Genomic DNA, 15,060 nt, shown 5'->3' with positions numbered 1-15,060 from the left:
GTTTCACATCATTGGATTATATTGTCTTAGAATAATTTTGGTTTTGCTAAATATATGTATAGAAAAATATGAATTTTTTTGGTCTTCAACTATTGGCCTGTTTTATGTAACAGGTGTGGGTCAATGTATGTGTTTTTAGTATAGGAGTACTTCCAGGGCAAGTAACAAGTCATTGTGAATAAAACCATATGTCTCAGACCAAAATTAATTGTCATCTAAGATGTTACGGTATTGAGTTCTAATTCTGGAGTTTGTATTCAAAAGCTATTATTTGACAATGATTTTGTACAAAAAAGGAGAGATATTTTAGAAGAGAAACATGATACTTAGAGGAGAAAATTCCAACTTACGATTTTCTGGGCTAGTCTTAAACGGTACTCACATCTTTTCTAAAATAAACTACAAAAAGTCATCCATGATATGCCCATATAATGTGATTTTCATTGAATAGGGGCTTTGTGTATAACAGGTCTCAAAATGGAACATGTGAAATGTCAGATTTCCCATATGTGACTGCCACAATGAGTCCACTCAAGCATCCTAACACCTGATATTCTAACATTTATTTGTACATTTTTTCTTAAACTTCCTCTTTTTTTTTTTTTGGTCACAGCCACAACTGCTTCAGCAAGTTTGTGATTTTTAAACTTCCTCCTTCAAGAAAGTTTTAAAAACATGAATTATCTCTGAAAACTTGAAAAAAATGTAGTAAAAGTGGTAAGAAATTGAATTATTGCCAGGCATATTTTGCTCATAGGTTTTAGCTCAAGGCATTTATGTAGTAGAAATGATTTACAGTGGTAAACATCTCTAGCTGAATCATCAGTGAATGTTTAATGGGTTAGTTAAGAAACAGCAACTTAGGAAATGTAGGTTCTAATCTTAGCTCTTTCCGATATAATTTCATGGTGTAAAGACATTCATTTCACTCTAAGTTATCTCAATTTTGTTTATTATGAAATTGGGGAAACGATTAATACATATCCACTCAACAGTGTAGAAAAAATTAAAGAAGTTTTATGGTATCACAGAAAGAAACAGCCTCAGAGTTAGAAGATCTGGTTTCTGAACACAGTCTTGTCACTTAAAATAGCTATTTTTTCGATCCCTGGTCTGGGAAGATCCCACATGCTGCGGAGCAGCTAAGCCCCTGTGCCACAATTACTGAGCCCACATGCCACAACTACTGAAGCCCGCACGCCTAGAGCCCGTGCTCTGCAGCAAGAGAAGCCACCACAATGAGAAGCCCGCCCACTGCAACGATGAGTAGCCCCCGCTCATGGCAACTAGAGAAAGCCTGTGTGCAGCAGCGAAAATCCAACACAGCCAAAAATAAATAAATAAATAAATAAATTTAAAATAGCCATTTTAATTTAGACAAACCATTTCATTTTCAGAGGCTGGCATTTTTCCTTATCTGGCAAAAAGAAATAAAAGTAAACATCTTATTTACTTTGTAAGGCTGTAGGGAAAAGCAAAATGAAATAATGTTGGTAAAAAGACTTTATAAATTGTAAAGTGCTATGTAAATGTAATTTATAATTTCAGAAATAACACCAGGGCTTTGCTATAGTATCATCTGCTTCAGCATGGAATTCAATATAATGCTGCTGTATTTGAACTGTTCAAAGGGGTATGTCAGTGGCAAGGCTATAGCACATTCATCTTTGCAGAAATTTTGAGCTTAGTATTATAATGAAATTCAAAAGATATTTATTTTAGAATTCTAGTTCTGTTAAGTCATATATATGCTATTTCAATGATTTACATTTGTTTTGAGAAATATCAGATTTTTCCCTGTTCATGTGTTCTCTATTCCTTTCACTACCAGCCTTACTCCCAAACAATAAACTAAAAACAGATATAGAAGCATCAATGGTCACCTTCATGTTCCAGGCCTCTTGAAAATATATAATATAATCAAAGGGATTGGAAAAGATCTATGGAGCTGGCTATAGTAAAAGCGACATATAGTACAGTGATGGCTTGTTTTATTTGCCGTTCCCTCTCAAATCAGACAAACCCCTGGTATTTCTAGGGTATAGCTGAATCTTTTTTTTTTTTAAATCAAAAGCACATTTAGTAACATGATGAATATAATTAACACTGCTGTATGTTGTATATGAAAGTTGTTGAGAATAAATCCTGAGTTCTCATCACAAGAAAATAATTTTTTCTGTTTCTTTAATTTTATATCTATATGAGATGATGAATGTTCACTAAACTTACTGTGATAATCATTTCATGATGTAAGTGAAATCATTATACCTTAAACTTACACAGTGCTGTAAGTCAATTATATCTCAATAAAACTGGAAGGAAAAGAAGCATATTCAATGGTTCTATCCCTGTCTTCTCCCTCATAGTCCAGATTCTATATCCAGCTGCATACTTGATATTTCTATATTAATTTCAATGTTGGCACTTGAAACATGGCATGGACAAAACAGCATTCTTGGCACCCTGTTTTGATACCCGTCTCCCCCAAACATGTTCATCACCCCAGTCTTCCCTAACTCAATTGATGACAGCACTATCACTCAGTTACTCCCATCACTAATCCCCCAAAGGTTTGCTGGGCCAGGCAGAGACAGTGTGACACAGAGAGCAATTTGTGTGTGTGTGTGTACCACATCTTCTTTATTCATTCATCTGTTGATGGTCACTTAGGTTGCTTGCATATTTTGGCAATTGTAAATAATGCTGCTATGAGCATTGGTGTGCATATATCTTTTTGAATTGATGTTTTCCTTTTATTCGGATATATACCCAGGAGTGAAATTGCTGGATCATATGGTAGTTCTATTTTTAGTTTTTTGAGGAAACTCCAGACTGTTTTTCATGGTAGCTGCCCCAATTTACATTCCCACCAACAGTGTAAAAATGTTCCCTTTTCTCCACACCCTCTCCAGCATTTGTTATTTGTGGTCTTCTGATGATAGCACAGAGAGGAATTTTAATAAGTCGACTTTGCTAGATTCCTCCCTGTCTACTACACCTAGTTCACACTATAGTTATCTACAGTGGTAGTTTCCTTCTTGGAATAGGTCCTCTGCGTTCTTTAGGCAGTTAAGGGAAATGTCAAAATTTCTTCCTGATTCTTTTGGGTTTTCATTGTTTTCAGCTTGGAAATAATCCACATGCCAAAGAGACATCTTGGGGTGGCAAATTTTGTTCCCCTACAGTACCTTTAAGAAAACACATGAAAGGAAGTAAGGACTAGGCTTTATCTAGTACTGCCTTGCTGTCAGGTCTTCCATTAGTAACTTAAAATGTGTGGTCCTCAGTTTTCTTAGCTATAAAATAAATAGATTATAGAAGGTCATCTCTGAGGAGCCCAGCGGTTCTAGAATTCCATAATTCCATGATGATGATTTGTGTTTCCATGCTTTTATTTATTTTTTTTGCGGTACGCAGACCTCTCACTGTTGTGGCCTCTCCCGTTGCGAAGCACAGGCTCCGGACGCGCAGGCTCAGCGGCCATGGCTCACGAACCTAGCCGCTCCGCGGCACGTGGGATCTTCCCGGACCGGGTCACGAACCCGTGTTCCCTGCATCGGCAAGCGGACTCTCAACCACTGCGCCACCAGGGAAGCCCCTGTGTTTCCATTTTTTGTTGCAGGAAAGAAAGTGGGGCTGGAGAGGATGATCACTTCCCAGGTCTCAGGTGAGTCAGCTGCCAAATGTGGGTTCTTGGCTTCTCGCAGGAAAGAATTCAAGAGTGAGCCATAGTAAAGTGAAAGGTTTATTCAGGGAGATACACACTCCATAGACAGAGTGGGCCATCTTTGAAGGTGAGAGAAGCCATGGGAGAAACACACTCCACAGAGTGTGGGCCATCCTAGAAGGCAAGAGAGGCACCAGGGTACAGGGTTGTCAGTTTCTATAGGGCTGGGTAATTTCATAGGCTAATGAGTGAGAGGATTATTCCAACTATTCTCGGGAAGCGGTGGGGATTTCCAGGAATTGGGCCACCGCCCACTTTACTGCCTTTTATGGTCAGCCTCGGAACTGTCATGGTGCCTGTGGATGTGTCATTTAGCATATGCTAATGTATTAAAATGAGCGTAAAATGAGGCTCAAGGTCTAGTGGAAGTCAGCTTGTCCGCCATCTTAGACCAATTTGATTCTAACCAGTTTATGTCGTATCCTCTAGCTATGTCATTCTTTTAAAGGTTGTGCCCTGCCCCCTTCCTTTCTCATTTTCACCTCAGGATGAATTCTAGCACCATTTTGAAGCTCCTTGTTAATGGATGGGCTCACTACATCAAGAATAGGGTGATGAAAGGCACAGATCTTGAGTTTAAGGTCCTAGCAGGTTGCTATAGGAGCTCACATACAGGGTTGTTGCTTTGAGTAAGGAAGATGAACAAAACCTGTCTCCTCTCTCTGCTCAAGGATTGTGACTCTATATACTGGTTTTGGAACTTCAACTTTGAAAACTAAAAGTTATTTAATAATTACTTTTGCAACATTTTCCCTCAAGGATATTTGAGGATGAAGAGCAGAACATAATTGCCAGGTTGCTTTTAAGCAAAGTTCATATTTCCCTCTATACTTCAATTCAAAACACAGAGAAAATTAAAAGGAGAACTAGGGTTGGGGCATATGCCTTTTAGTTATTGGCTCAAATGAGGTATAGCCAACGGATGACTTGTTAGATCAAGATGCCCTGCAGCTCAAAGCTATCAGGAGGTGTTTTTCCTCAAGGAATTTCAAGGTTGAGATTTTTTTTATCCCCTTAGAGAGACTGTTTAACATACAGGATGTCATTTCAGGGTGTCCCTGAAAGCAGAAAATAAATTTCTCATATGGAATGTGCATTCCCTGCATCTGGAGGTAGAAGGACACGCTTATCACCAGAGATTGGGAATTTAGGGTGGAGAAGCCTATATAAACAAACATTGTTACTACTTTAATTTACTACCCCAAGGACAAAATGTTTAGGTTCTTCACTAATTAAGCACCCAAAGCCCAAGTTTCTTTGTCCTCTTAATTCCTCACAAATTTATTGTTTCTTCATCTCAAAAGTATAAAAGCTGTATGCTTTGGTCACTACCTAGATCCCGTTTCAATGAGACCTCCATGCGCATTAATTAAAATTTTTTGTTTTTCTCCTGTTAACCTATCTTGTGTCAATTTTATTATTAGTCCAGTCACAAGAACTCAAGAGGGGTAGGGAAAATTTCTCCCTCCTCAACAGTGGTAACAAATTATTGTTGTGGTGAAAATGTCCCCTTAAATAGGATTGTAGTATATTAAAAAATATATATATATATCTGCCAACAAAAGCATAGACTGACAATTTTAAAAGATAGAGGAGAGAAATTATGATTATGTTATGTTCTTTTCCTATGAGAAAAATCACCACTTTAGGTAAGATGCAATGATTCTCAACTTTGGTGCTCATCTGAACTACCTAGGGAGTGACCGATTCTGCTTCATTAGGCTGGAGGTAGAACTTTGGGCTTTATCAAGTAATTATGAATGTTCTAAAGAGGGTTCTAAGCATACCTGTCTGGGAGGAAGGGATTTTCCTCTACCCTCCAGGTTCTTCAGGCTGGTCTAAGATTGACACGAGCACATCAACAGGAGAAAAATCTAACGAGGACTTCCCTTGTGGCGCAGTGGTTGAGAGTCCGCCTGCCGATGCAGAGGACACGGGTTCGTGTCCCGGTTTGGGAGGATCCCACATGCCGCGGAGCGGCTGGGCCCGTGAGCCATGGCTGCTGAGCCTGCGCGTCCGGAGCCTGTGCTCCGCGGCGGGAAAGGCCACAGCAGTGAGAGGCCTGCGTACCGCAAAAAAAAAAAAAAAAACAAAAACAAAAATCGAACGAAAGTTTAATAACACGTATACATGAGAGAGACTCAGGAAAACTGAGTAACTTGCCAAAATGGCTGAAACCCTCACTTTAAGTACCATTTTCAGCTGAACATAACGGAGCGTGTTGGAGGTGGCGGTTTGGGGTTTCTAAGGGGAGAAGGAAATTGACTTCTAGGTAGAAAAGCAAATGTTTGGCAGACAAATGTTTGCCGGGCCATGCAGAGTCAATGGGACACAGAGGAATTCCAGCAAACAGACTTTCCTGTCTCCTAGTTATCTGTAACTGGAACAGGTCATCTACCTACATTCTTTTTTTTTTTTTTGCGGTACGCGGGCCTCTCGCTGTTGTGGCCTCTCCCGTTGCAGAGCACAGGCTCCGGACGCGCAGGCTCAGCGGCCATGGCTCACGGGCCCAGCCGCTCCGCGGCATAGTGGGATCTTCCCAGACCGGGGCACGAACCCGTGTCCCCTGCATCGGCAGGCAGACTCAACCACTGCGCCACCAGGGAAGCCCTACCTACATTCTTTTAGGCAGTTAGGGGGAAAATCAAAGTTTCTTCCTGAGTCTTGGGCCTTGATCATTTTTTCAGCTTGAAATCATCTGCATGCTAAAGAGACATTTTAGGGTGGAGAATTCTGCTCCCTGACACCGCAAAGATTGAGAACAACAAGGTCAGGGGAAAACTCACTAGGTTAGAAGTCAGGAGTTTTAAACTTTCTACCTGGCCATTTCCCCTCTTTGGGCCTCAGCTTCCTCATCTGTAAAAAGCTGGATCTTAGGATCAGTGGTTTTCAACTCAAGCTGCAAGAAGAATACTGATGCCTGGGGTTCCCTCTTTCTTTTCAGGCTCTGATTTAATTGGCTTTGGGTGGGGCTCTTCCTCTGATTCCCATGTAAGACAGGCTGGAAAAGCACCGTGTTAGATGATCTTCACATTCCCTTCCTGCTCTAAAACTCAGTTGTTTCTAATAATTGAGGTAATTCTTGGCCATAAAAATAGTTAAGTTAAAAAATTTGCCAGTCATCTGAATTGGATTTATAAATTTTAATTATTTAACTCTATGCAGGGATATTTAATTCAAAATGTAAAAATGAGTGTCTCCAAAACTAATTGGTAAAACAAACAAATCTAAGCAAACAAGATGCTTTAAAAAAAAAATCCTGTGAGCAGAGGATCCAAGTTGTATGTGTAGATAAGGGATAATAAATTTCCAAGTTCAGTAAACCTAGAATTTTTAGAAAATATGAAAGCATAACTGCACAGTCAGGAAATATAAAAATTAGAGTAGATCCTTGAGGAAAACCAAAGGGTCCAGTGACTTGGGGGTGAGGGAAACGCAATCACCTCCCTATCATCAACTGGGTCACTTCAGAACAATTTATGTCAAAATAATCATGACACATGTACTTAGGGAACTTGCATTAAATAAAAGAATCACTAGACTCACTACTAATTCACATAAAAAAGACCCAAAAATACAGTCTTAAGGAAACGTAGCCTAAGGAAAACAAGGAATGGAATTAATAGAAACCATCTTCCACTTTATATTACTTGCCATTAATCATACCATTTAATATTCTGATATCTAGTTGTTAATCTTCTGAATTCTTCTTTCTAAAAATGTGGTTTACATGGTCATTGTGCAGAACATTTGTAAGATAGAGGAAAATCACACTCACACAGAGACTTCTAATCCCAGTACCTTGGTGTAAGTATCAGTAATACTTTGGGTATATGTTTTTCCTTTTTCTTTTTCATGTGAAGTTTGTATGAATTGCATCCATAGATTTAGATGTGCAGATATGGAAGGTAAGATTTTGGCCCTCAAGTTCTGCACTCCCTGGTGTTATGCCTGAGACTATGTTACTTTACAGAGCAAAAGGGAATTAAGGTTGCAGATAGAATTAAGCAGTTAATCAGTTGACTTTAAAATAGGGAGATTATCCTGGATTATCTAGGTGGAAAAGGAAGTGGAAAAGGAAGGCAGAGAGTGAGTCAGAGAGATGTGACTACGGAAGAAGAGGCAGGAGAAAGTCAAACCACGAAAGGGACTCAAAACCTGCCATTACTGGCTTTGAAGATAGAGGAAGGGGATGAGTTCAGAACATGCTTCCCCAAATATATGCCTCTCTGGCATATTGACTCCTTTGAGTTAAAGCCATGTGAAAAACTGCAGATAGAAGAAAACCACTCTGACTTTACTTTTTTTCCCCTAAAAGCAGGAAGTGAAATTCCTATGTGAAAGATATCCTCCCTATACCAGAAGGAAGGTACATTCTAATCATCAAGGACAGGAAGTTAAGATCAAGAGAATGCTATCATCCAAACAGACTTTGTTAAAATAATTCCTATCTTCCTTTAGCTTGCCCACATAGTTGAGTCACTTTTCCACGACTGCCTCTTCGTTCAACCTAATATAAAAACAAGTTGGTGTCATAATATCTTTGGATCTTATTCCTTATGAAGGGTCTCGTGTGACAAAAAGCTTGCATTAAAAAAATTTGTATTCTTTTCTCCTTTTGATCTGTCTTATGTCGATTTAATTCTCAGGCCCAGCCAAAAAGAACCAGTTGGGGAGGGGGATATTTCCCCCTCTACCCCTCTTGAATTTTTGTGGCTGGACTAATAATATAATTGACACAGACAGATTAACAGAGAAAAAGAAACAATTTTAATTCATGTGCATGGAGGTCTCAGAGAAATGAGACATGGGAAGTGGCCAAAGCAGGCATTTTTTATACTTGCTAGGTGACTTTGTGAGGAATTGGCAGGACAATGAAGTGTAGGTTTTGAATGCCCTATTAGTGAAGAATCTAAACAGAGTTTTGGCTTGAGGTAGTAAATTAAAGAAGTAACAATGTTTGTTTACACAGGCTTCTAGGCTGGAATTCCTTATCTTTGACAACAAGGGTGTCCTTTTACCTCCAGATGCAGGGGTGCACCTTTCACATGAAACACTGATTTCCTGCCTTCAGGGAGACAGGAAGGTCAGAGTGTCCCTCTTGTGTTGGCTGTTTCTTAAGTAATTTTAATTCAAAATAATCAATATGCCCTTGAGGCACACTTTGCATAACCTACTCTGGGCTCCAACAGTTCCCTCCTCTGAAACTTCCCTGGAAGTTTCACATAGTCAAAGCTGAGCTGGTGACAGTGGAGAGAGAGAACAGGTTAGCAGAGTCCTCCATTTCATTGAACCAGTTTCTTAGTTCTGAGAACAGGTCATTTAAACAGTTATCTCATTTCAGTAATGCATCTGGGCTCCCAAAGCCAGATCTATGGTGCAAGGAATCGGGTATTTAATAAGAGGCACTTTATGGAAACAAAAGAAAAACATAGGTTAAGAATTGGAGCAGATTATAAACCAGTTTTTTAGCCCAGGGGCAGTCAGTCAAGAGAATTTCTAGATATCAGTGTCCAAGCATCTTTTGCAGTTTGAAACGTCTCTGATGATGTCATTGGGTGTTCAGGTAAACTTTCTGAGTGACATACAGTAACAGGCACAAGGATTATTTAAATATAAGCTGTTGTGGCAACTTCTCTGAAGTTTATATCAAGTCGTTTAGCTTCAGTTTGCAGGGCTTCAGGAAAAGTTTTAGGTCTCAGTGATTCCAAGTCAAATGGATGGGAAGAAATTGGAAAAGTTAGTTTAGAGAGTTGTAGCCAGATATTGGAGAAAACTAAAAAAATTCAGTCTAGTTTTTAGGTAAATTACAAAACCTCAAGGAAAGTTAATAGCAAAAAAAATCTAATATCTACAAGTATGTATTATAATTTAATTGAAACGTAACTATTCTCTCTAAAATCTCACCCTAATTGTTAACAAAGATAGCCGAATTAAGACTAATTTGTTTGCAAAGTAAGTCTAGATTTAATAAACTTGACCTGATTATTTGTATAAGTCTAGCAAGAGTAGTGACTAACCATATAGGATCCTTTAAATCTGTATTGCTTGAACTTTTATAAGGAATCTCTGGTTTGAACTTTTTGTTTTTGTTTGTTTGTTTTTGCGGAACGCGGGCCTCTCACTGTTGTGGCCTCTCCTGTTGTGGAGCACAGGCTCCGGACGCGCAGGCTCAGCGGCCATGGCTCACGAGCTCTATTACTGTTAGTGATAAATCTACTTTGTTTTTTATTTAAACTTTCATAGCTCTAGAATCAAGATAATTATGATTGCAAAACTTAGCTCATATGACTGGTAAAAACTTAATATTTTTGTTTAAAACGATGAATGTTGGTAGAAGTAACAAAGTATTAAATGAAAACAATCAGCACCGATATAGGGCAAGAAGTAGTGCCACTTTCATTCTGACGTAAAGTTCATTCTGGCTTTTAAAAAACTGCGGGCTATATTGCTGTTTTCCAGAGCTGTAAAAAGTTGGGCAAGGTAGTTATCTTTCTGTGGCTTACTTTTCCCCTCATACATGAAATCTCAGCTCTCTTACTTTGATCTTAGTGGCCTCGGACAATTTAAAAACCGCATTTCAACAAATGTTTAGTGTCTACCGTAAAACAGTATTCTTGATGACGAGTAGAAATACCAAGTACAAGACACAGGACAAAGGTCCCTGCCCTTCTAGAGCAAGAAAGCCGCTGAAACAGACCAGCCGTGAATTCAACTTTCCATCGGTACAACCTCTCCTTTGTAGGCCTGAAACAAGTACACAAGCTGATCAAGTACATCAGATGCTGAGACTGCTGTGTGCACTCACCAAGCTAATTCTTTTTTAAAATTTTTATTTAAAAAAATTTTACATTAATTAACTAATTAAGTTTTGGCTGCATTGGGTCTTTGTTATTGCGCGCGGTCACGGAGCTAATTCTTAAACTGCCATCCTAAGGGGGAAAACGCAGAATTCCATTATATTTTCACTTTTAAAGGGGTGAAAACAAGGAAAGTACATTCAAGTTTGCCACCTGAGGTGTTTTCAGAGGAGATTCCTTTACTTCTTCCCGAGACGCTTTCCTAACCTCACCTGCTCCCCAGGACGATCCACACTTCCCTTCCGGGTTCTAGGTGAACTAGCCCACAGGGCACAGACCAATGGGTTCACTCCTTGTCCACTGCGGGGCGGGGTCTCCAGCATGGGCTTCGGAGACCCGCCCCCCGTACGTGGCGTGCGTGCGTGGCGCCGGGCGGCGGAGGCTGGTTTCTCCAGCTTGTGGCGGCCCCTGGCGGCAGCGGGGCTTCAATGTGACGGTCGGACCTGAGCGCCTGCCATGGAGCTGCAGAAAGAGGCGCGAACACCCAGGGACCCCGTCGCGCGGCTACCAGGGGCCTCTAGGTCTCAGAAGCCGGACGAGGAGGAGCGGCGGGAGGGCGGCTCAGCCCCGGCGGCGACTGCCTTGGACGCGGAGGTGGACGGGGCTAGTGCGGACGGCCTGTGGGAACTGCCAGTGGAGCCGGCTGAGCGGAGGCCCGAGTGCAGCCGCTGCAGGTGACCGCCGGGCGGGGGCGGGGACTGAGGCCGGCGGCCGACTTGGAGGGGGATGTGTATCGCGGTGGCTGCCGCGCCCTCTGCCGGGGAGGCGGCAGCTGCGGTTCCAGGCCGGGGGAGCGCTGGTTCTGGCCTCTCCCCGCTTGGGGCGGCAGGGTCCACTGGTTGACCTTGGAATCACTGTGAAATACCTGTCACAGCTCTTTCGTAAGAAGTCATTTCTCCAGGTTCAGGATTATTTAGCCTTACTTCTTCCTGCAAGACACTGAGCGGGTCATGGGATGAGCAGACAGAAGTTCCGCTGTCAAGAAGCTTGAGTGTCTGGTAGGGGAAGTAAGGCGTAATGACAGTAATATTTGTAAAAACACGTTTATGCTTATGTGACATAGTCATCTCACAGTAAAAAAAAGAAAAAATGGATCAGAGGAGACAATCAAGGTGGCTATTCCAGTAGTTGACATTGTATTCAGAATTATGAATTCACTTAGAAATATTTATTGAGCACCTACTGTGTGGCAGGCACTGTTCTAGGTTCCTAGAAACCTAGGCATGGATAAAACATACGTTATCTCTGCGCTCACTGGGTCACTTATAGTCTAATGGGGAGACAATTTATTAAACTAGCAACACCAACAATTAACATTATTTGACCGTTTGAATTATGCTAGTGTACTTTCAGGATTGTGAGGATTGCTTTCCCTGCTTGTTTGAATCTCATGCTATACAGATATACTATTATATTTACCTCCTGGGTGTTCAGGATCATTTCTCTTGGTTACTACCTCTCTGTTGTCCTTCACACTTTTAACAATTAGGTAGTGTCTCTACTTCCTCACCTGGGAATCACTCTGTAATTTGTCCTCAGATCCTAGGTGCTCTGAAATGGCTCTCACTAAAGTCACCATTAACCTTAATGAGGTGAAATCTAATGGATCCTTTTCTGTTCACTTTTTACTGGACCTCTTGGCAGAATTCTGCAGTTGAAATACTCCTTGAAACACTGTCTCTTTGGTTTCGCTTTGATTTATCTGACTTCTGTATCCTAGTCTTCTTTGCCTGTTCTATTAAAACTCTAAATGTTGGGCTACCTCAAGGTCTTGGTTCTAGGTTCTCTTCTAACCCCATACACTTCTCACAGGTGATCTTACCAGTTTTCATGGCTAAGTTATCACCTCTACTTCAGTCTCTCTAGCTCAGACCTTTCTCCTGAGCACCAGATGTACGCATTCATTTAATCATTGAGTGCTGAGTGCTTTGCTAATTACTGGTAATACGGTGGAGTCTTTGTCCACATAGAGTGTTCAGTTTGTTATTGGATACAGATGATAAACCAGTAAACAAGCAACTAAATATGTAATTACAGATTGGAAAAAAAAAGAACAGCAATGAAAGGAGTGGGATTCTGCCATAGAAAATAGCAGGATGGTGTCAGGAAAGATTTGTGAAGAGATAGCCTTTATATTGAGACTTGAAAGATAAGAAGGATTCAGCCAAGAGAGAAGTGTTCCAAGAAGGGGAACAGAAGAACCGGCTGGTTGATTGTCTTTAGCATTTGCGTACTTGGAGTCTCTTACCAGGGCCATTTTGACCTTTTCCCAGAGCTGAATTCTAAGACCTCAGAGGAAGGATCTTGAGTGTAAGGATCTCTCTATATTTTCTGAAGGTACTATGTACAGTAGATACTCAGTAGACCTTTGACTAATTTGTGTCTAAAAGAGACTGTGTGTTGGAACAGACGGGGTGTGTGAATACAATTTATTTAAATAAGTTGTCTAAAGTTGTTAGGAGATAGCACTTAAGAATGCTTCGGGGCTTCCCTGGTGGCACAGTGGTTGAGAATCTGCCTGCCAATGCAGGGGACACCGGTTCGAGCCCCGGTCCAGGAAGATCCCACATGCTGCGGAGCAACTAAGCCGTGCCTGACTGAGCCTGCGCTCTAGTGCCCGCCAGCCACAGCTACTGAAGCCCATGCGCCTAGAGCCCGTGCTCCGCAACAAGAGAAGCCACCGCAATGAGAAGCCCGTGCACTGCAACGAAGAGTAGCCCCCGCTCGCGCAACTAGAGAAAGCCTGCGCACAGCAACGAAGACTCAACACAGCCCCCCAAGAAAAAAAAAATGCTTTGAAGGGCTCTCACTAGGAGGTGGAAAGAAAAGTATTTCAAATACAAATCCAGAGCTAAATTATGCTAGCTTTATCATGTAGTTTTTAGTCTACTCAGAACTGCTAGTTATAATAGTTTAAAAATTAGTCTTCTATGGCTAGCAAAGATTTATAATTTTTCTTATCTCCTCCTCTCTGCCCCATTAATAGACTTTATTTTTTAGAGCACTTTTATTTTATTTTTTAAAAAATTTATTTATTTTATTTATTTATTTTTGGCTGCATTGAGTCTTTGTTGCTGTGCCCTACTTTCTCTAGTTGTGGTGTGCAGGCTTCTCATTGTGGTGTCTTCTCTTGTTGCGGAGCATGGGCTCTAGGCGCGCGGGTTTCAGTAGTTGTGGCTCGTGGGCTCTAGAGCGCAGGCTCAGTACTTGTGTCGCACGGGCTTAGTTGCTCCGCGGCATGTGGGATCTTCCCGGACCGGGGCTCGAACCCGTGTCCCCTGCATTGGCAGGCGGATTCTGAACCACTGCGCCACTAGGGAAGCCCTAGAGCACTTTTAGATTGACAGCAAAATTGAGAGGAAGGTACAGAGATTTCCCATATACTCTCTGCCCCTACACATACATAGCTTCCCAGTTTTCAACATCCCCTACCAGAGTGGTACATTTGTTACAATTGATGGACTCCATTGACACATTATTATCACTTAAAGTCCATGGTTTACATTAGAGTTCACCCTTGGTGTTGTACATATTTTGAGTTTGGACAAATTTGTAATAACATATATCTACTATTATAGTATTGATAGCATACAGAGTGTTTTCACTGCCCTAAAAGTCCTCTTGGCTCTGCCTTTTCATCCCTCTCTACCCTCTAACCTGATCTACTGTTTAAAAAGTAAAAATGACTTGCTGGATTTTAGCTTGTTTTCAGTTTCATTTAGTTAATCCTTTAGCATTATAATTCATTCTGACATTTCTGCACTTTGTTTTTTCTAGTGAAATTTTCTACCTTTTAAAGACTCTTTCCCTTGGCATGCTGTGCATTTTGTTTGTTTTAATTGGTTAGAGTGCAGTTCTAGAATTATGGAGAATATTTAGGTGTTATCAGTATAATATTTATAGCTCTTTATATTTTATTTTATTAGCCGGTTAGGGTTTTAATTAGTTCCCTGAGTGAACTTGTTTACATTTATGCTTATAATAGTTTTTAAAATTAAAATGCATTCTTAGATTTGAGTGATCAGTAAGTCACAATTATTTGGCCATTTATTTAAAACACTATTCATTTCTCTAAACACATTACTATAATTGTCACAGCCTAAGGAGTTCTAGAGATTGGTTTTGTTCAGGAAGTGCAAACTCAATTTAACTTCTCAGCAGAATCTTGCTCGTTAGAAATATAACATATCTTAAACATTAACGAAATATTCTTTAAAAGATCCCAAACTAATTTGTTATTGCAAGATACAGATTTTATAAAAAGTGTGTCCCTGTTAGAAGGAACAGCATGTACAGGAGTACATTGTATAGAGTACAGTGTATTTGGAGAGCTTGGCAGAAAGGAAGGAGAGACGAGGCTGCAGAGAGTAATGGTGGTTGCACTGGGAAGGGCCAAATAAACTGTGTTAGGGAGTTTGAGCCTAAAGCACTAGAACCCAACAAAACAGCCACTGAAGTATTTTTATATTTGAA

At 40.7% G+C, this 15,060-nt stretch overlaps 1 protein-coding gene across 1 annotated transcript in view; it reads left to right on the top strand.

Moving 5' to 3' along the window:
- The first annotated feature begins 11,043 nt into the window (after nt 1-11,043).
- DTWD2 (DTW domain containing 2) overlaps nt 11,044-15,060 on the top strand; it is a 98,231-nt gene continuing 94,214 nt past the window's right edge. The window contains exon 1 of the mRNA XM_060146199.1: nt 11,044-11,261. Within this exon, the coding sequence (XP_060002182.1) occupies nt 11,044-11,261 (218 nt within the window). The remainder of the gene's footprint in view (nt 11,262-15,060) is intronic.

This window comes from Lagenorhynchus albirostris, chromosome 3, assembly GCF_949774975.1.
Source record: "Lagenorhynchus albirostris chromosome 3, mLagAlb1.1, whole genome shotgun sequence".
In the NCBI taxonomy this organism is placed as follows: domain Eukaryota; kingdom Metazoa; phylum Chordata; class Mammalia; order Artiodactyla; family Delphinidae; genus Lagenorhynchus; species Lagenorhynchus albirostris.
Note: the sequence above shows the minus strand (reverse complement) of the source record. Positions and strands in the feature narration are given on the sequence as shown.